Consider the following 23,158-nt stretch of genomic DNA (forward strand, 5'->3'; position numbering starts at 1 on the left):
GCTTGAAGCAACGAAGCAGTGCTCCGACCACTGCTTCGTTGATTCTCTGCATTGCTGCTTTTCAGAAGCTGCAAGTCCGCTTCTTAACCCCTCTCAAAACCATTTAAAAATGTCAATCGTGAGTCACTTTTGTGTGGATTAAAGCCACTAACTGGGAGTTTTGTCTTGTTGCAGTCAAGAAACGTGAATCATCCTCTGTTCTGTTTGCACAGCTCCAAACACTGCGCTGCTCTCAAGTTAGAGTCCAGTCTGAATGAATAACTTCAAAGCGAATCACTGTTTTAAATCAAATGACACCTCTTTCCAAAAGATGTAATACAGACAACAAACTACAACAGACTAAAAGGTTTTTTCCTCCCAAAATGAGACGTCCTGCGTTCTTTATAAATTACTTTGATGTTGATGTTGATATAGCCTGAGCTCAGTTCAGAGGCTATGTACGGAGTTATATTTGTGCCATTAATGTCTGAAAGGAAATGCTTTTGACAAAAACTACAGATTTTGTTTTTCTCTATTTATGTCCAGAGATCAAGGATGCAGTGCCCAATTTCATATTTATTTACTTTAAGACTCAATAAAATGTTGTTGACATAGAAAACCTGTAAGGCCTACTTTTAGTACACAGAAAATTCACAGGAGGTATTGATAAGGGAATCAATAAGGAATCGGATTGATAAGTGGAATTGATGATGGCATCGATATCGACAAAATCTTATCAATACCCATCCCTAGTGGGTGTTGCACTCTGGGTGTCCCTTTTTATTATTCATTACTTATTTATTTTCAATTTTGGGGTACCTAAAATGACTGCACAGCACTACTTATTAGATATCATTTCACATGATATTTTATACACACACACACACACACACACACATACATACATACATACACACACACATATATATATATATATATATATATATATATATATATATATATACACAAGGTCTGTTAGAAAACTATCCGACCTTTTTATTTTTTGCAAAAACCATATGGATTTGAATCACGTGTGATTGCATCAGCCAAGCTTAAACCTTTGTGCGCATGCGTGAGTTTTTTCACACCTGTCGGTTGCGTCATTCGCCTGTGAGCAGGCTTTGTGTGAGCAGTGGTCCACCCCCCTTGTCGGATTTTTATTGCGAATAAAATGTCTGAACGATTTGGAGCTTTGCTGCATCAAATTTTTCCAGAAACTGTGAGAGACTTTCAGACGGCAGAAATTCGCGCGTCGGGACGGAGCCGCATGACGGAAAGCAACGCCATGATGAAGCCTCACAGGACATGTTCTGGCATGTCTAGCTCATCCACAATTTCTCGGATAGTCACACGACTGAAAAGCCACCGAAAGCCATCTGAAAGCCATCTGAAAGCCATCCTGTGAGACCAACACGGAGGTGCTTTTGTCCCGCGCCATGAGCGGCTCCGTGGCGCATTCCTTCTCTTCTCTTTCCATGACAAAAACTCCTGTAACAGTAGAATGTGCCGAAAAGTGCTGATGTCCACATCTTCTGCAATTTCTGTGGTAGTCAGACGATGTCCCGGATCAACAAAGCCTTCACTTTGGAAATGATCTGGTTGTTTCAGCCTGTCGATCGGCGCTCGGAGTGCGCCGCGCTCTCAGCCGCTGTGGTCGGTCTTTAAACCGGCTGGAGCACTCCTTAATCTGTGTAATCCCCATAAAATCGTCCCTGAAAGCCATCTGAATTTTCCGAATGGTGTCCACTTGGAGGTCTCTCACAGTTTCTGGAAAAATTTGATGCAGCAAAGCTCCAAATCGTTCAGACATTTATTCGCAATAAAAATCCGACGAGAGGGGTGGACCACTGCTCACGCAAAGCCTGCTCACAGGCAAATGACGCAACCGACAGGCGTGAAAAAACTCACGCATGCGCACGAAGGTTCAAGCTTGGCTGATGCAATCACACGTGATTCAAATCCATATGGTTTTTGCAAAAAATAAAAAGGTCGGATAGTTTTCTAACAGACCTCGTATATATATATATATATATATACACACACAGTGAGGAAAATAAGTATTTGAACACCCTGCGATTTTTCAAGTTCTCCCACTTAGAAATCATGGAGGGGTCTGAAATTTTCATCTTAGGTGCCTGTCCACTGTGAGAGTCATAATCTAAAAAACAACAACAAAAAAAAAAATCCAGAAATCACAATGTATGATTTTTTATTAATTTATTTGTATGTTACTGCTGCAAATAAGTATTTGAACACCTGTGAAAATCAATGTTAATATTTGGTACAGTAGCCTTTGTTTGTAATTACAGAGGTCAAACATTTCCTGTAGTTTTTCACCAGGTTTGCACACACTGCAGCAGGGATTTTGGTCCACTCCTCTATATAGATCTTCTCTAGATCTTTCAGGTTTGGAGTTTCAGCTCCCTCCAACGATTTTCTATTGAGTTCAGGTCTGGAGACTGGCCAGGCCACTCCAGGACCTTAAAATGCTTCTTCCTCCTTAGTTGCCCTGGCTGTGTGTTTGGGGTCATTGTCATGCTGGAAGACCCAGCCATGACCCATCTTCAATGCTCTTACTGAGGGAAGGAGGTTTTAATCTCGCAATACATGACCCCATCCATCCTCCCTTCAATACGGTGCAGTCGTCCTGTCCCCTTTGCAGAAGAGCACCCCAAGAGTATGATGTTTCCACCCCCATGCTTCACGGTTGGGAAGGTTTTCTTGGGGTTGTTCTCATCCTCTAAACATGGTAAGTGCAGTTGATACCAAAAAGCTCTATTCTGGTCTCATCTGACCACATGACCTTCTCCCATGCCTCCTCTGGATCATCCAGATGGTCATTGGTGAACTTCAAATGGGCCTGGACATGTGCTGGCTTGAGCAGGGGGACCTTGCTGCCCTGCAGGATTTTAAACCATGACAGCATCATGTGTTACTAATGTAATCTTTGTGACTGTGGTCCCAGCTCTCTTCAGGTCATTGACCAGGTCCTCCTGTGTAGTTCTGAGCTTTCTCAGAATCATCCTTACCCCACAAAGTGAGATCTTGCATGGAATCCCAGACCGAGGGAGATTGACAGTCATTTTGTGTTTCTTCCACTTTCTAATAAATAATCATAACAGTTATTGTCTTCTACCAAGCTGCTTGCCTGTTGTCCTGCAGTCCATCCCAGCCTTGTGCAGGTCTACAGTTTTGTCCCTGGTGTCCTTAGACAGCTCTTTGGTCTTGGCTATGGTGGACAGGTTGGGGTGTGATTGATTGAGTGTGTGAGCAGGTGTCTTTTATACAGGTAACAAATTCAAACAGGTGCAATTAATACAGGTAAAGAGTGCTGAATAAGAGGGCTTCTTAAAGAAAAATTAACAGGTCTGTGTGCGCCAATTCTTGCTGGTTGGTAGGGGATCAAATATTTTGTGATTTCTGGATTTTTTTTTTTTTTCTTGGATTATGTCTCAGTGGACATGCACCTAAGATGAAAATTTTAGATCCCTCCAAGATTTATAAGTGGGAGAACTTGCAAAACCGCAGGGTGTTCAAATACTTATTTTCCTCACTGTATATATATATATATATATATATATATATATATATATATATATATATATATATATATATATATATACACACACACATACACACACACACACACACAATTTAGTGTAGGTTTTCTGACTTATTGCTTTGGTTTGCAGGCAGCTATAGTGCCTTGCAAAAGTATTTGGCCCCTTGGTATTTCACACATTTGAATTTGTTAATGCCATTTCAGATACAAAAAGTAAATCAAGCTTCTCAAAATACAAATTTCTAAAATTATCTTCCTTAAACTCAAACTCAAAGCAAATCTCTACAACCTGATATAAATTAATTAAAAATATAAAAGCCAAGATAACTTGCATAAGCAATGAACATCTTTGGTATAATACCTGCAAATAATCAGTTTTATTGCCAGTATTCTTCAGACAAGTCAGGGGATGGATACACAAACATTTCCAAGTTACTGAATATGTCTCAGACTTTATTTCCATCAGTTATAAAGACAGACAAACAATATGGCACTCTGTGGTAAATCTGTGTGGAGTAGACAATTCTCAAAAATTGAGTGACTGTGCAAGGAGAAGAGTGAGGAAAGCCACCAAAACACCCAGACAACTCAAAAGGCATTATAGGCTTCTGTGGCTGTGATTGGAGAAATTGTGCATAGTGCAAGTTTTGCATTTTGTATCCCCAGTTATACAGCTTCATAATTAAGTGGTATAGAGGAGGATTTTATTAAAAAGAAGACCTGAAAGTTCAACTGCAATTTGCCAAAAGGTACATCTGAGATGCAAGCCTAGATTTGATGTTTTAGTGAAAGAAAATCATCCTCTAAGAAATGTGTAACAGAAATCCACATATCAAAGCCTGGTTGCTCTGTGAAACACGCCCACATGATTCAATCTGCAATCGGTATGAAACACCCACATCGTTCAGTCTGTAGTCGGTGTGACACACCCACGTGATTCAATCTGCAGTCGGTATGAAACACCCACATCGTTCAGTCTGTAGCCGGTGTGACACACCCACATGGTTCAATCTGTAGTCGGTGTGACACACCCAGATGGTTCAGACTGCAGTCTGTGTGACACACCCACATGATTCAATCTGCATTCAGTGTGACATGCCCACATGATTCAATCTGTAGTCGGTATGAAACACCCACATCGTTCAGTCTGTAGCCGGTGTGACACACCCACATGGTTCAATCTGTAGTCGGTGTGACACACCCAGATGGTTCAGACTGCAGTCTGTGTGACACACCCACATGATTCAATCTGCATTCAGTGTGACATGCCCACATGATTCAATCTGTAGTCGGTATGAAACACCCACATCGTTCAGTCTGTAGTCGGTGTGACACACCCACATGGTTCAATCTGTAGTCGGTGTGACACACCCACGTGATTCAATCTGCAGTCGGTATGAAACACCCACATCGTTCAGTCTGTATTCAGTGTGACACACCCACATGGTTCAATCTGTAGTCGGTGTGACACACCCAGATGGTTCAGACTGCAGTCTGTGTGACACGCCCACATGATTCAATCTGCAGTCGGTATGAAACACCCACATCGTTCAGTCTGTAGTTGGTGTGACACACCCACATGGTTCAATCTGTAATCGGTGTGACACACCCAGATGGTTCAGACTGCAGTCTGTGTGACACGCCCACATGATTCAATCTGCATTCAGTGTGACATGCCCACATGATTCAGTCTGGAGTCGGTGTGACAAATCCACATGGTTCAATCTGCAGTCGGTGTGACACACCCACATGATTCAATCTGGAGTCGGTATGACAAACCCACATGGTTCAATCTGCAGTCGGTGTGACATGCCTACATGGTTCATTCTGTACTCTGTGATTTATTTATTTATTTTAACAGATGTGCATAATAAAATTGACTTGGACTATGTTAAAATATATATCATCCACATTCCTTGCTTTAACACATTTGTTAACCTTGAGCTTTTGCTTATGTCACATTCACTTGTACTGCTTGTCTCTTTTTCCTCCAGCTGCTGCTGCAGAACTTCAACCGTGTCAGGCGTTGTATCATGTTCCTGATCAACACAGGCTGCTACATCAACAGCTGCTTTGAGTGGGACTCTCCACAGAGGAGCATCTGTGCATTTGTGGTGTGTACACATGCACCTACATACCCAAACTGCATTTCTTTATTCTCACAGTTTTAAGTTGTTTTGGTTTATCTTAAGCTTAATATATTGCAGAAGAAATGTATTAACACTTTAAGAAAGTATATTATATCCTATTTGAAAAAGTATACTTTTTGAGATTATGCATAGTAGTTTTGAAAAGAATGAAATAATTCATATCCTGTATGACTGGATTGTGTCTGTTCATTAAATTCTGAAGAGCAGTTAGTTGTGGGTGTTTTGGCCCAAAATCCATGTCACATTATATTTTAAACATTTGGTGGAATAGCAATATTTTATTTGCAGTGTTATTTTAGTATGCAAACCTTACCATGGTCTGCTCAAAAAAGTGAGGCTTAGTCCAGTGAGAGCTTTGATGTTAGGGTTTCAGTGAGCAGGCTGCTGAAGTTGCTGTTTATACCCTGGAACACAAAGATTTGCTTCACTTCGAAATGGTGCTCTGTGAAAAGATACTGAACCAAAGGAACAGTGCAAGATTGTAACACCCATGCACAGTTGTAGTTTTGCTTTTGGCCTTGTGTGTCCATGTCTGTAAACAACATGAATCAAAGAGGTATGATCTGATTTGTACGGTGGCCGAGACTAGCCACAGCACTTTCAAACTGAGACAACACAAGCAAATACAAAAACACCTTTATCAGTTCAGCAACAGGTATTTGTATCAAAAATGTCTTACAGATTTGGAAAAAAAAAAAGATTACGAACACAGGTAATAAAAGAAAATGTGATCCACAGCACAAGCAACAATTTAATTTAAATAACATGTCTGTTGCAAATTCACGCATTGCATTCCAAAGCACAAATGTGCTGCAAAGCTCCACAACACAATAGAAAAAAACAAAAAGGAGTTTCAGCCCAGGGTAACTTACTATTATTTAATGTTTAATCTAGCTACATTTTGTATTCATTGTTTTATATAAAATGCATTGAACAGCAGAAGTCAATATATAAATGTCCTCCCGGCAGAAACCTATTTTTGTGTCATTCATACGTCTATGTGTCTATGTTTTAAGGTGTGTTATGTGAATTTTTAGTACAACCCCAATTCCAATGAAGTTGGGACGTTGTGTAAAATGTAAATAAAAACAGAATACAATGATTTGCAAATCCTCTTCAACCTATATTCAATTGAATACACCACAAAGACAAGATATTTAATGTTCAAGCTGATACACTTTGTTATTTTTGTGCAAATATTTGCTCATTTTGAAATGGATGCCTGCAACATGTTTCAAAAAAGCTGGGACAGTGGTATGTTTTAACTTGCACTTGTAGATGTAGTGATGAACTGTGTTAACTGACAATGGTTTTCTGAAGTGTTCAGGAGCCCACGTGGTAAGATCCTTTACACAATGATGGCGGTTTTTAATGCATTGTCACCTGAGGGATCGAAGATCACTGGTATTCAATGTTGGTTTTCGGCCTTACCGCTTACGTGTAGAAAGTTCTCCAGATTCTCTGAATCTTTGGATTATATTATGGACTGTAGATGATGGAATCCCTAAATTCCTTGCAATTGAACATTGAGAAACAATGTTCTAAACTGTTGGACTATTTTTTCATGCAGTTGTTCACAAAGTGGTGATCCTCACCCCATCTTTGCTTGTGAATGGCTGAGCCTTTTGGGGATGCTCCTTTTATACCCAATCATGACACTCACCTGTTTCCAATTAACATGTTCACCTGTGGAATGTTCCAAACAGGTGTTCTTTGAGCATTCATCAACTTTCCCAGTCTTTTGTTGCCCCTGTCCCAGATTTTTTGAAATGTGTAGCAGGCATCCATTTCATAATGAGCAAATATTTGCACAAAAACAAAAGTCTATCAGTTTGAACATTAAATATCTTGTCTTTGTGGTGTATTCAATTGAATATAGGTTGAAGAGGATTTGCAAATCATTGTGTTCTGTTTTTACTTACATTTTACACAACATCCCAACTTCATTGGAATTGGGGTTGTAGAAAACCTCATTTAATTGTTGAATGTGCTGTATATTTCTGTTCTATGTCTTTGCAAGCATTTTCTGTTTGTTTGTTTGTTTGTTTGCTTGCAAGATTTTTTTGAGGCAATTAACTGTTGAATTGATGTATGTGTTTTTCTGCTTTTGTTAGTGTTGTCTCAATTTGGAAGTACTGGGGCATGTCTCAGCCACCATAGTAATGCTAATACAGTATATAGGAAATATTTAGAATGGCTTTTTCAATGACTTGGTTAAGGATACACCTAGTTACAATGGTACGAAACACTATTGGGCAATGTAGTCTCATTTGATTTGGTGATAAAGGGGTTAAATGAAAGAGCATATGATGCAAAAATTGTACTTCCGGGGACAGCCCCATTATCATTATTCACATTAAATCTCGCTGAAACTTACAGACACAGCCTTTCTCGTTTGCCTTGTCTTCCCTTCTCCACTGGGAACCGTCAGAAAAAACACCACTTTTCACAACTGTTTTGGTGATTGCAGCCAAAAACAAAACAGTACACCATCTTTCCATGTGAAGTGATGCTGTGTTTGTGCAGCACACTAGCAGGCTGTCCCCAGAAATGGTCAAAACCCGCAATATCATGTAGGGGTTCAAAAGAGACTGCACTGCCCCATTGTGAAGTCATATATCAACTTTCCATTGGTGACATGACTTTTGACTTTGAGTGGCCTTGAACGGTAAAACTCTCAGTCACAACTATTTAACTCAAAACAGCCAATATGGACTGATAATGGGGCAGCACGGTGGAATAGTGGTTACCACTGTTGCCTCACAGTGAGAAGGTCATTGGTTTGATTCCTACCTGTGGCCTTTCTGTGTGGAGTTTGCGTGTTCTCTCCATGTTTGCATGGGTTCTCTCAGGGTACTCTGGCTTCCGACATCCAATGACACACAGGTTAGATGGATTGGAAGCTTTACATTGTCCGTAGCTGGGTGTTTGATTGTCCTAGCCCTAGAGCCTATTTCACCAAAATCACATACCCATACATTATGATTTATTTCTCAACTTGTACAAGGTCAAAAATGCAAAAGTTTGGATCAGCGAAAAGACAGGTCCTAGGGGATGTTGTGGATGCAAAAAAATTGAAAGTAAATAATACTCGGTAGGAGTAAATGAGTTTTTTTTTCCGAAAAAATGAATTCCAATTTATGTCTTTATTTGCTTGGCGTTTCAGCTGTGGTTAGTTGATATGTGATTGAAGTGGATACTTTTGTAGAGGAGACTTCGTGCATGTTGGTGTCAGCATTGGTTAGTGATGAGTGTTCAAATGTTCCAAAACAGGGCAAGTCCCCAAATTTGGGAACTCTAGGGTTTAAGAGGTTAATTGGACGAAGCGATTTAAAATGAGTGAGTGAGGATTGATAATGGTGGAAGGGTTTTGTGTTAGTCAAGGGTAAAGAGGTTTCATTTTGGACAGAATACATCATATGTGATTCCTGCATAAGGCCTGTTACCACCGCGGGAACTCTACCTACTCCCCAGAGTTCAGAAATGGGGATAGGAATGGCCTGTTAAGTGGTCTTCTCAGCTGCTGTGTCTCCACTGCCATGAAAAACCACTGGGCTCGCAGTGACAGCATGTATCTAATGCTAGGGATAGCGAGTAAGCCAACTTTAAGCTTAATGTTAAGTGTAATGCAAGATTAAACAAAAAAGTTTGCAAACTCATAGGGGAAAAATTAGCGAGTCTTTTGTCTTTGGGTCACTGCTGCACAGAGGCCTGTGGCACAGTATTCCACTGGTTTTGCGGTGTTTAATTCCACAGGTATCCAGGTCCTCTGAAGGTACATTTTTGCTTTCCTACTTGAGAATTCAAATCCTCTTTGAACTTCCTCGTTCGTTCATCTGTCACCTTTTTTCTCCATAGTGTTTATTTTGGTTGTTTCTTTTTCTCTTTCACTTTCACAAATGTCACATGTATTGGTGTCGCCTTCCCATGCGTGCCTTCAACCAATCAGCATCAAGCCCTTTCCAGTGACACTTCAGGGCTAGTCAGAAGTACACAGCTTGGAGGAGGAACTTTCCTGGCCTTGAATAAAGGTTCAACAAACTCACTTTTTGAGATGGTCCCTGTAGCGAAGACAGGACCAAAGGTGTTGACTCCCCCCCAATAAAAGGCCCATAAATTCCTGCAGTGGAAACGGGCCTACAGAACTATGGACTTATTATGCTATCACTGAACCACAAATAATCAGTTGAGTTTGGCACTGTCTGTGATGTGTTGCAACTTAATAAGTGCCTAAATAGACTGTGCCAGCATGGTGTGACAGTATTTACAAACTGTGAACCAAAGGTTTGATTGAACTGGTATACCATCTATGAATAAAAGTGGCTGTCATGTAGTATTTTACCTGTTTTGTTTGTTTGTTTGTTTGTTTGTTTTTTGCCAGCTGACACACCCTAGCAGAGCATTTTACAGACACTGTAGCATCATCTTTGTTCACAAAGTGCAGATCCTTTAGTAGTATCTGCACACTCCAGTGTGAGAGATTGCTGATGTCTTGAGTTACCTACGTTCCCACCCTGTATCCCCTCTACAGGCTGTCGCACACTCCGAAAACTTGATGCTGTCTGATAGACTTGATTAAATTATTTTCCTTATGTCAGAATAGTTGCACAAGCTCACATGTCTGACAGTTTTGACACTCACTCGCTGGGAATGAGTGGGGTGGCATCTTAAACATTATTTTAAATGAGGCCCTCATACAACCAAATGCTTACAAAATGCAGCTTCAGTCTACTGAAGTGTGACACTGTTCCGGTAGGCAGTGAAAATGGCAGTCTCTGTCTCCCATAAGCCTCCTCTTCATCCTCTCTCCCTCTACCTGCTGTCATCTGTCTCTGGTATTAAAAGGTGAAGTGTAATTGGACAGCAGAGCTATCAGTAAAAGATGTTCTCCTGCAGGCCGCTGAGTGGCTGCGTGAAGGTTCCTGCCCTAAAGATGACAGAGCAGGCATTTAATCCTGTCTGCTTTAGTGTCTTTACTTAAGTAGCTACAGGACAGCTGGACCCGTCCTGCCCCGGCCCTTTAGCAAAGTGTCTCAACAGCAGGCATTAGCAGCGTTTGGCTGTCTGACACAAGCTTCATTTCTGCAAAGGCTTCTGTGTTTGTACAGCAGGTCACCGTGTCATCACAAGACACTAGTCAGAAGAGACACAAGTATTGATCAGTTAACATTTTCCCTGTGCATGCACGTCAGTGTGCCTGTGAGCATGCTTTCACAAGGCTGCCTGTGTTTGGGATCTCTTGTGTCTTATGTTCAGTGTTGAGAGGGTTTAGTTAAATTCACTAATTTCCTGCTACAAAAATGGAATGTGTCACCTAATCCCAGTATCAGGAAATGAAAATCGTGAAAAATCTGATTATGTTGTATTAATTTTTGAATGATCTCAATGTCAAATGCACATAACACCAGAGAAAATAAATTTTCTATGTTTATTAATTTATTTTTAGGTGAATGCTTACAATTTTGGTGGTCATAAGAAAAAACAATCCAGTTGGAACTACAGCAACCCCTCCTATAGTGCATGAGCCAGGATGCCAAAATGTAGTCAGTCACTTGGGGGCAAATCCCCCCCAAAAAAATCCAAAGTTTTTTTTTTTTTTGGCAGCTGTATGTTTTTTATATGACACCTAAGTAGATTCTTGTTGTTTTGTTGGCAGATTGTATGTCATGTGACATTCATTTTGGTCCAGTTGTATGAGTGACATCATGTACCATGCATTTTAGTTCTGTTTACTGTGGGTTTTTGTTCCATACTTTTCACTCTATTGAATGCCTCCATTAACCTTTCAGAAAGAAAGAACTGTCCGCAGAGGGGGGAAAAAAAAACTGTCCGCAGAGGAAAAGATGAAAATGCGAGAAGTGTGTTTTGGTCCCAATATGGATATTCCGGATGATTTTCTCATGGATAGTACGAGAATGAAAAGCAGCTAAAGCAGCCAGCTTGATGAGGACGCACTGGCTAAATTGGAGAGCAGCGCGCACCGGCTAGCCAACACGACAAAAGTTAAGTGAGCTAACTTTTTATGTACGCGTTACGTGTTGTGTATCTCAGTAAAAAGTGATAATAATGCAAATAACATGCTGTTGTCGTGCGGTATGCATTTTCTTAGTCCCTCTGTTCACGGCCAGTCGCCCGCAATGACAGATATTAAAGTTATGTATTGTTGTAAATATATGTACATGAAAGGTTTATCTTTGACCCGTTGTGTGACTGTCATGCCCGGTTGCACTGTGTTTGCACTTGTGATGGAGGGCTGTATGTGGGGTTAATCTACTGTCTCGTGTCGTTTCTCAGATCAGTTGTTGGTTTGGTTTTGTGGTATGCAGGAGATCACTTGACCGAGGGTCTATACATTCAAATAATCTTCTTCTTCTTCTTTGTCTTTCGGCTGTTCCCGTTAGGGGTCGCCACAGCAGATCAATCGTTTCCATCTCACCCTGTCCTCTGTATCTTCCTCTGTCAGACCAACCACCTGCATGTCCTCTCTCAGCACATCCATGAACCTCCTCTTTGGTCTCCCTCTTCTCCTCCTGCCTGGTGGCTCCATCCTCAGCATCCTTCTCCTTATATACCCTGGGTCCCTCCTCTGCACATGTCCAAACCATCTCAATCTCACCTCTCTGACTTTGTCTCCAAACCGTCCCACCTGAGCTGTCCCTCTGATATGTTCATTCCTAATCTTGTCCATTCTTGTCACTCCCAAAGAGAATCTCAACATCTTCAGCTCTGCCACCTCCAGCTCTGCCTCCTGTCTTTTTGTTAGTGCCACTGTCTCTAAACCATACAACATAGCTGGTCTCACTACTGTTTTGTAAACTTTCCCCTTCACTCTTGGAGATATTCTTCGGTCACAAATCACTCCTGCCACCTTTCTCCACCCACTCTACCCTGCCTGCACTCTCTTCTTCACCTCTCTACCACACTTTCCATTACTTGAACAGTTGACCCCAAATATTTAAACTCATCTACTTTCACCACTTCTACTCCTTGTAACTGCACTATTCCACTGGGCTCCCTCTCATTCACACACATGTACTCAGTCTTGCTTCTACTGACTTTCATTCCCCTTCTCTCCAAAGCATATCTCCACTTCTCCAGACTAGACTCAACTTGCTCTCTACTCTCACTACAGATCACGTCATCTGCAAACATCATCGTCCATGGGGACTCCTGTCTGATCTCATCCGTCAACCTGTCCATCACCACTGCAAACAAGAGAGGACTCAGAGCTGATCCTTGGTGCAATCCCACCTCCACCTTGAATGAGTCTGTCATTCCGACTGCGCATCTCACCGCTGTCACACTATTCTTGTACATGTCCTGCACTACCCTAACATACTTCTCTGCCACTCCAGACTTCCTCATACAATACCACAACTCTTGTCTTGGCACCCTATCATAAGCTTTTTCTAAGTCCACAAACACACAATGTAACTCTTTCTGTCCTTCTCTGTACTTTTCCAACAGTATTCTCAGAGCAAACATTGCATCTGTAGTGCTCTTTCTCGGCATGAAACCATATTGCTGCTCACAGATCTTCACCTGTTTTCTAAGCCTAGCTTCTACTACTCTTTCCCATAACTTCATGCTGTGGCTGATCAGCTTTATGCCTCTGTAGTTACTGCAGCTCTGCACATCACCCTTGTTCTTGAAAATAGGAACCAGCACACTTCGTCTCCACTCCTCAGGCATCCTCTCACTTTCCAAGATTTTATTAAACAATCTGGATAGAAACTCTACTGCCATCTCTCCTAGACATTTCCATGCCTCCACTGGAATGTCATCTGGACCGACTGCCTTTCCACTCTTCATCCTCTTCATAGCAATCCTCACTTCTTCCTTGCTAATCTCTTGTACTTCCTGATTTACTCTCACCACATCATCCAGCCTTTTCTCTCGCTCATTTTCTTTATTCATCAACTCTTCAAAATATTCCCTCCACCTTCTCAGCACACACTCCTCACTTGTCAGCACATTACCATGTGCATCTTTTACCACCCTAACCTGCTGCACATCCTTTCCAGCTCTGTCCCTTTGTCTGGCCAATTGGTACAAGTCCTTTTCTCCTTCCTTACTATTCAACTTCTTGTACAGCTCGCAATATGCCTTTTCCTTTGCTTTTTCCACTTCTCTTTTCACCTTACGCCGCATCTCCTTGTACTCCTGTCTACTTTCTTCATCTCTCCGACTATCCCAAAACATTTTCGCCAACCTCTTTCTCCTTATGCTTTCCTGGACCTCTTCATTCCACCACCAAGTCTCCTTGTCTTCCTTCCACTGTCCAGATGTCATACCCAGTACTGTCCTAGCTGTCTCCCTCACCACATCTGCAGTACTTTTCCAGTTGTCCAAAACTGCTTCCCCTCCAACCAGTGCTTCTCTCACCTGCTCGTTAAATTTTACACAACAGTCTTCCTCCTTCAGCTTCCACCATCTGATCCTTTGTTGAGCTCTCACTCTCTTCTTCTTCTTTACCTCTAAAGTCATCCTACAAACAACCATCCTATGCTGTCTAGTGACACTCTCTCCTGCTACCACCTTACAGTCTGTGATTTCTTTTAGCTTGCATCTCCTATAAAGAATGTAGTCCACCTGTGTGCACCTTCCTCCACTCTTATATGTTACCCTGTGCTCCTCCCTTTTCTTAAAGTAGGTATTCACCACAGCCATTTCCATTCTTTTTGCAAAATCAACTACCAACTGTCCTTCCCCATTCCTATCCTTGATACCATATCTACCCATTACTTCCTCATCACCTCTGTTCCCTTAACCAACATGCCCATTGAAGTCCGCTCCTATCTCCACTCTTTCATGCTTGGGCAGACTCTCCACCACCTCATCTAACACACTCCAGAAATCTTCTTTCTCCTTCATCTCACAACCAACCAGTGGGGCATATGCACTGATGATATTCATCATCACCCCTTCAATTTCCAACTTCACACTCATCACCCTGTCAGACACTCGCTTAACCTCCAACACACTTTTAACATACTCTTCCTTTAAAATGACCCCAACACCATTTCTCTTCCTGTCCTCACCATGGTACAACAACTTGTACCCACCGCCGATGCTCCTGCTCTTACGTCCCTTCCACTTGGTCTCTTGCACACACAATATGTCTACCTTTCTCCTCTCCATCATATCAGCCAGCTCTCTCCCTTTACCAGTCAAACTACCAACATTCAAAGTCCCCACTCTCATTTCCATGCTTCTAGTTTTCTTCTTCTCCCGCTGTTCGTGGCAACGTTTTCCTCTTCTTCTTCGTCGTCTTCGCCCAGCAGTAGCCCAATTTCCACCGGCACCCTGTTGGGCAATAGCACCGGTGGCGGACGTTGTTAACCCGGGCCGCGACCGATCCGGTATGGGAATTCGATTCTGAGTCTGCATAGTTCGGTTGGCTTGTTTTACGCCGGATGCCCTTCCTGACGCAACCCTCCTCATTTATCCGGGCTTGGGACCGGCACTCAGAATGTACTGGCTGCACACCCCATGTGGCTGAGTTCTATACGTTCAAATAATAATTAAAAAAATACTGTCATCACTCTTTACTCTTACTCAGTCAGTCTCTTACAACGGTGTAGCCTAAATACATGAGCTTTCCAGGAGCACACCCAATTCATTACGCACGCTCAGAGGCACGTCCCCTCCCGTGTGCACTTTTGGGGGGGTAAACTCATCGCCCCCTTAATATTTGTTTTCTGGCGCCGGGCCTATGTAGCGCTGAGCAGCTCTGGCTCTGCTCATTGATGTATTGGTGAGTTGCCTGCGGGGCAGAGTCAGTTGCTGTGCAGACACAGACAGCTCTGTGCTCCACTGCTGTCTGCATCCTGTTCGGTGAAGAAACACCGGCCTAATTTTAAGTAAAATATCAAAAGATGTGGATATATTTAGGTGTCATATAGAACAAATAATGAAAGTTTTCTATTGCACTCACAAATATTAATTATTTGTATTACTATCTATATCTGTTGAGTTAGTTATTAGAGTTTTAGAACTTTTATGTTCACTTAGCTGTTTACTTTAGATTCTGTTTTATGTTCATCTCGTGTTTCCATTACTTTTATAGTTAATTTATGTCCAGCATGGGGGGTATGAATGTTAGCACTATCATATCACAGCAAGATGGTAGTGCATCTGGTTCCACAAAAGGCAGTCCTTGTGTTGAGCTGATGTGTTCGTTCCCTGTCTGTGTAGGTTTCCTACAACCGCTTCCTGATTTCTCCCACCATAAAACATGCATGGCGGATTCATGATCCACAGGCATTGGTGGCAAAATTGGCTCTATAGGCATTGTAAAAGCATTCAACCAGTTCAAAACCACATGAAGAGTTAGTCTGGTGTTGTGCTAAAATGTTGTCCTGTAGGGATGCAGCCAATGCACATCTGAGTACTTGCTTCTCTATCTGATTTCTGTTCTCAATTCTGTAAAATGTCATAAATGTAGGATCACTTTAGGAAAGAAAATAAAAAAATTAAATTGCTCCTTGATGTTCCTTTTTTGACATTAAGGGCCCCTTCACACATAGTGCGAATTTGGTCAAAGTGCGTATGAAGCAGGAATTGTATGCAAAACGTGTAAATTCGTAGCTGCCTTGAACGCCTCGTACACCTATTGCTACAATTATTTGCGCACACCAGCGGCTGAAAGACTGAGTGTGTGCTGTGCGAGCCCATCGAACCCTCTAGCGGCAGGTGTCAGCCAAATTCCAGCTGACACACACGAACATTTAACACCGCTCATTTGGCACTTAGAAAATGTGCGGCCATTTGTACTATTAACGCGACAACAGTCAGCAGACAATCATTGTCGAGCTGAATGTGAAATTTGTCTAAGTGCCCCACGACTGTGGAGTTGCCAAGTGCACATGTGATGTTTTTTTAAAACAACATACTGCTTCTTGATTTTAATCATTTCACACTCCAGGTATGAGACAGTGATTGTGGTGCAGTGGTAAAGTTTCTTTCTGGTAATCAGAGTGTGTGGGTTAAAATCCTGTGAGTGGCATTTTTTTTTTTTTTTTAACCAGTGTTATTTAACCGCTGGGTTATGTATTGTGCCCCCTTTTATATCTTATTTATATCAGCCCAGTGATATTCACTAATTATACAGCTGGTTTTTATTTTATTTTCCTCCACATCAGCAGCACGATATGGTGCAACTCGTCCCACAGTGCGAGCAGCTGCAGCAGCTTGCACTGTGTTCCTGCTCTAAAGACACTGTCGTGTGCATGAACCATTGTACCAGGATTGTGCAGGCCTGCCCCATTGGTGCGATGTTTCGTGGTGCGCTAATTCCAACTGTTTTGCGCTGTTTCGCCATAATTATAATAATAATTCTAATTCGCCATAATAATAATCATGTGGGAAGGGGCCCTAAACAAAATAATGGCAAAACTCCTATGCCCTGAAAGCATGCAAATTATGCCTGTGCTGTCATTAACCTGCATTTATTTATTATGCCTGACATTGTAGAGCATCAGCTGACCTGCCAGTATGTAGACTTGGGTTTGAATCCCACTCATGCCGCCTGTCTGTGTACTTGGACATCACACTTCATCTGCATTGTCTCGGGCGTCATCGGGCGAGACCTGATGACTGCCCTAACCCTAACAGGTTGCCAGTCTATTGCACAGCTGCATATAGACAGACACATTCACAGCTATGGTCAAGGAAGACGGAGCAGCTGAAGAGAACCCACAAAAACACAGGGAGAACATGCAAACTCCACACAGAAAGGACCAGGTGGGAAGTGATCCCAGAACCTTCTTGCTGTGAGGCAAACAGTACTAACCGCTAAGCCAACATTTAAATTGTAGCTTTGTATTTTTTTAAGATTCTACTTTTTGTCATCTATTATATGTAATCTCTCAATCTCTCTTGCTTCACAGTCTTTGAAAATATAACTTCTCCATACCTGATATTTATTGCCATCACTTCAATTGAAAGTATCCAGGTGATAGTAAAAAATGTATCTGTGCCAAGGACACAGCATTTTATAGTTTATAGAAAGTCTGAAATTTCGGTGTCATTGTGCTCGCCCCTCCCTCTCTCGCTCTTTTTGGAGTCTGTTATTGTAGGAGCATGCACTTAGCTAAAAGCTTGAGAGTTTTTAAGGCCTTTCAGTACTCAGGTACTCCCTCCCTCACGGCCGTCCATTTTCTTCATCCCTCTCTCCTTTCTCCCTCAGTTTGAGAGGCCTCTTAATCACTTCGCTCATCTCTTTAAGTGGGTTTTTATGGGGAGGCCATCTGGCCAAGGTGGTGCGTTCACAGAGGTGTGCGATTTTGTGGAAGCGTCTCCGCTCACATGTGTGGCTGTCTTTCCAGACAGATGTTGCACTTAACTTTCCAGCACAGCTGCAGCTACAGAGGTGGCGGTGCGGGGGCAACTCAACCTCTAGACTTACAAACACACGCGTTTCTTAACCGCTCGTTCAGCCCGAGGGCGGAGATGTACTTTTTTTTCCTTGTTTTTGAGTGATTTTGGGAACGCCGTGCAGCACATTAGAATTCAGTTGTCATATTGTGTCGTTTTGTGCGGCGGTATTTCCAAACAAATGTTTGCTTTATGATTTCTGATCCTCCTGTTCCTACAACACCAGCCGTGTGCACACATTAGCACCAGCTGTGATGAGGTTGGATGTTGTGTTCTTTCTCTCTCTCAATCTTTTTTTTTAAATGCGTGTGAGAGGAAAAAGATACTGCACCATCTCACGTGTTCTCTTCCTCACACCCACGCTGCTGTCACCCACCTATCCTGACAGTGAATCAGCCACCGTGGCAGCTTCGCCTGAGGCGTTGGCACAATGGACAGGAATGGAGTTACCTCCTGTCCCGCGTGATGGGTGGCGCTTTTTTGTGTGTGTTTATGGGTGGGTCTCGCCGTCTCCCTGTCTCTGGGTTAAGCGTCCGCTTCTTCTCTGCACACCTGCGCGTTGAGCATCTCTCCCATCTCTCTGTGTTCGTCTGTCTCCGCTCCTTTTTATCTCCTGCTCCCTTCCCGGAGAGCTGAGGCCATTGTGGGGCTGAGCGATGTTGGGTTCTGTTCTCCCGCCGCTGCCAGCTCTCCCTACGGCCCCTTCAAGACAAGGCTGTTATTGCCCCTGGGGACCGCAGGCCTCAGCAGCTCTTCCTCCAAACAAATTTGCTGTAACTTTATCTGCAATTGGGCCCTGAATTGGGAGCAAATAGAGGCGGCTTTGTGGAGCTCGGGGAAGGGCGAGGGCAGCGAGCTGGGGGTTGTCGAGGGAGGCAGGGGAAATGATACCGGGCTCTTTTATGTCAGGCAAAGTAGGACTCTTATCAGGAAGAGAGCCCAGACAAGGGAGCTACTTCTAGAGGAAACTGGAGCACCTATCACCTGCTTTGCATTTAGATAAAAATTCACCCTGCTGAAATAATAAAAAAAAAGAAAAGAAAAAGCAAAGACAGGTACAGAAGCAACTGTTGGTGTGTGTTGCACATGTGTGGCTGGCAGTTTGATACGCACACACACAGTGCAGAGAGTGGTACATACCACTCCAGGTCCCTTTAAATTGCTCCTTTGACTCCTCTTCAGAGAACGTCTCTAACTTTTAAAAAGTTTTAAAGTCGGGAGTTCGTCTTTGCCCACAGCAAGGGACAGCTTTGAAAGATAGACTCTCACATTTTACTGCTCTCCTGATTTGCAAAACGAATGATAGTTGAAATATAGTGCCACGACTAACTGAGAATACCAAGTCACTGTTTAATCACCTCCTTCCTCTCCCAGCTCCAAAGGAGTCGGTATTCTTACCTCTCCTACATGGAGTTGCAGCATTGTGGCAGTAAAATCTGCGGATACTTTCTTTTCGCACCCATTCTGACTGCTTTTTGTCATCAGACGAGTGGTGATAATTGTGTTGTAGATCATTTTCTGCAAGAGTACAGCAGGGGGCAGTCTAGCACCACTGAATTGTGGGTAGGCCCGGTCACTAACAGGACAACAGGCTCCCTCCCTCCAGCTTAACAGGATGTCTAGTTGCTATCTGGCAACACTTAGTGCCAGCATGGAAATTGATGTAAGGGAGATAAAGGGGGAATGCTTGAAATCCAAACTTGGGTTTGTGTCCTCTGAGACAGAACAGGGGGAAAGTTAGCCTGGTGTGTGGTTAATGTAAGCCAAAGTACCGAATATTACCCTCCCACCGTGCCACGGCTCCGAGCCGTCAGAATGGTGGTTGTGTTTTGAAACAAATAACACAAAAACACATCTCTCAACAGACCACACTGATGGCCTAAATAAATCATTGTGACTTTTATGCATATCATCGTATTTAAGGAATTATTAAGCAATAACAGAAAAAAATACTGAATTAAACTATAAAGATTTACTGAGTGTCTAAAATATTACAAATGATTCCTTTGTGGTTTTGCTCTTTCAAACTAGTGATTATCTGTAATTGTTGTGTTCACTTGTAATGTGAAGTTTGCCCAGTTATAATACAGCTTTTAACTACATTAGATATTACTTTTGCAGATGTCACAACATAGGTTATTATTTTAATTTCTTTCATGATAAAGTCAAGACATTTGGAAGCACAAATATTTAAAAAGGTAATAATGTTAATGTTTCCCCACAAAGCCCTTACTTTGTACATTTTTCATTCTAACTCATCGTTAAATTCAATTGAACTTGATAATTTCAGCAAAAGACCACATCTGAAATTTTCAAATATTTAATTAGCAAGTTGCAGAAAATTACAAAAGTTTCAGAAAATGTTGTCTGTTTTTTTTTCAAGAAATTAACCAACTTTTAGGCATGAAGAAACATTTGTGCAAATTATCATTCCTCAGAGACAATAAATGGGGTCACAATCAGTCAATAATTGTTTAACATAATTTTGTTGTAAAACTTTAGAATAGTTGGCCCAAAAGAGGCCAGTTTTTAAACTAATGAGTAGTCACACAGGATATTTATTTTGTTTCCTTTAATTTTTCTTTGTCATAAATCATTTGATGTCAAGTATTTCATTATTTGCTTTATTGTTTTTAAGATTTCTGCACCATTCAAAGTTCAAATTATCAAAATTATTTTCTGCTATGACAGAATGAAAAGCATTTGCTATTTCTACTTTTTAATTCTTGAAGGACTAAATTAGCTTGTGGAATGTCAGTGATATTCATGCATAAACATAGCAGCATTTTTCAATATTATGACATGTAATATTTCATCAACAGTGCATAGAACTCTCAGAGCTTGCGCACCCTTATGGGTGCATGTTTACTACGAACCGTCACCAACCACTACACTGTGTCGAGTGTCTTACCGCACAGGGCCAGCTTCAAATTATTCCCACAGACTACATCTGGAGTTTCATTTTTATTTTCCAACTCAGCCCAGCATGTTTGCATCTACCTCGGTGTGTAGTTTTCTCTCCGCCTCTTCTGTGGTCGCTGACATCCACAGCAGGCTCCTTCCTACTCTCTCCTCCCCAGGCGAAGAGCCCGCTATCTGGTGTAGCAAGCGACGGGGGGTGGCTGTGATCACCCAGTCCTGGTGGAAAGGTCCCAGCACTGCAGGGTCCTTATTACCCAGCCGGGGGGCACGGAGACGGGGCAGGGCTGACCACCACTGGGCCTGGGTGTCCGGTTCCTCCAGCTGCCAGTCAAAACGTCGCCCTCAGCTAGAATAACCAAACAGAGGAGGAATGAAGGGGGACGACAGGTTAAACAACCTCAGGCAAATAGAGAAGAAAGTTGGATTTTTTTTTTTTTTTTTTTTTTTAACTAAAAGCCTATTTTAAAGTGTATAAACATCAGAACAGGATGAACAATTATTATACCCATTATTGTGATGATTAGAAAGCCGGGACTAAACATTATTACAATACAATGCATGTGTTCAAGTGTATTCACAGTATATTTTACAATATATCTATAAGAGCATTTATTTCTAGCTTCTCCAAGGATAATTTTAAAACACCAACTTTGTTGTCTCTTTGTGAGCTATAATAATACGTTTTTCTGGTGTCATTTAAAATAGCTTACATGGTCAAAAAACAGGTTATGTTGTTTATGAGTACACAAATAATTATTATTTAATATTTTTTCCCTCTCCATTGTTTTTAAGCCAGCATGTCGGATAAAGACATGCGGTATTTGTGTGTGAGAGTGAAGTCTTTTTGGGGAGATTTGGTTGCTTCAACAAGGTCACTCAGGTTTATTTGAAGAAGAAATTCTGCTGTGAGCGTTATGCAAAGCAACTGGACATTTCTTATGATTAATTTATGCCATTGTTTGCTTCATAAACCTGTTGTCTATTAGTTAATTTTACATGAAATTCTGTCTGGAAGTTTGGATGTGGGTTTTGCAAATTCCCCCCCCCCCCCCCCGCGGACACGAGGAAAGGAGAAGTGAAGAAAAACTACTTTTTTGTTTTGTTGAGTTGTTGTTTGTGTCGATGCACATCGCGTCTGTTCCTGTGGGTGCGAGGAAGAAGGAAAAAGCTCAAACACCGTAACAACACTCATATATATATATATATATATATATATATATATATATATATATGTTAATGTTTATGAGCTGTTGATTTTTTACATTAATTTTGTATTATAAACACAAAACAGCATTTGTATACAAAACACGGCTTCTGTTATTGTGCTGTGGTTTTTGGAAAGTCTGCTTTATACAGAATAATAATCTCAATTTCATCACTTACCATAAAACAGATCAATTTCAAATATAGAGAAATCAGATTTTCTTTGAACACACTGGACATTATTTATTTGTTGCCCTTTAATTTGACAGCTATACTTTATTTTCAGTATTAGCAACATTTCTGTAAATACTGGTTAGTTTTTATCCATCACGAGTTGTATATGAAGCTAAAATTGTTCCATTTGTTTAAATATATCTCCTAGGTCCACTTTATCCATATTTGAGTCTGCCGCCATCGTTATCATTTTTTTACTTTCCCACAGTTCTTGTCTCCCGGTGAGAACAATAACCTGCTATTGGGGGCTAAAGAGTTCTGCCAAAAGCAGAATACAGAGTTTTTGAAAAGGTTCATTTTCAGATGGCATTTTTCTTGTTTGGCGATGAAGAGGGAGGTATCAGGGGCTATGGTTTTGGCACTTAGGCGTAGAGGAGGTTAGCGATGGGGCACATGTAGCGAGGGTATTGGGTCTTGACAGGGTTCGAGACTTTGGGTGTGTTTGGGGGGGTGTGAGGTCAGATGGCCTAGTTTTGGGTGGCGTGTGGAAGGGTCAGCTTTGGAGTGCTGTGGCTCAAACGGTGCATGACCTTAGCCTCTGAGATGATTTGCATGGAGGAGAGATGTTCTGACAGCTCTAGCTCATCCTTCTGCTCCTCAGATGAAGGTCCAGAAGGGTCAGGGTGCAGAACTGGAGCTCAGTGACACCAGGCTGTACCTTTGTTGTATTTTGACTCTCAATTCCACTTCACTTATCATTCACCAAATGAATGTGATTGTCGTTTCCAAA

General features: G+C 41.8%; 1 protein-coding gene across 1 annotated transcript in view; it reads left to right on the top strand.

Moving 5' to 3' along the window:
- mctp1a (multiple C2 domains, transmembrane 1a) overlaps positions 1 to 23,158 on the top strand; it is a 606,655-nt gene that overhangs the window by 470,923 nt on the left and 112,574 nt on the right. Inside the window, exon 15 of the mRNA XM_034170058.1 lies at positions 5,536 to 5,655. Coding sequence (XP_034025949.1) covers positions 5,536 to 5,655 — 120 coding nt within the window. The remainder of the gene's footprint in view (positions 1 to 5,535; positions 5,656 to 23,158) is intronic.

This window comes from Thalassophryne amazonica, chromosome 5 (genome assembly GCF_902500255.1).
Source record: "Thalassophryne amazonica chromosome 5, fThaAma1.1, whole genome shotgun sequence".
NCBI lineage: Eukaryota > Metazoa > Chordata > Actinopteri > Batrachoidiformes > Batrachoididae > Thalassophryne > Thalassophryne amazonica.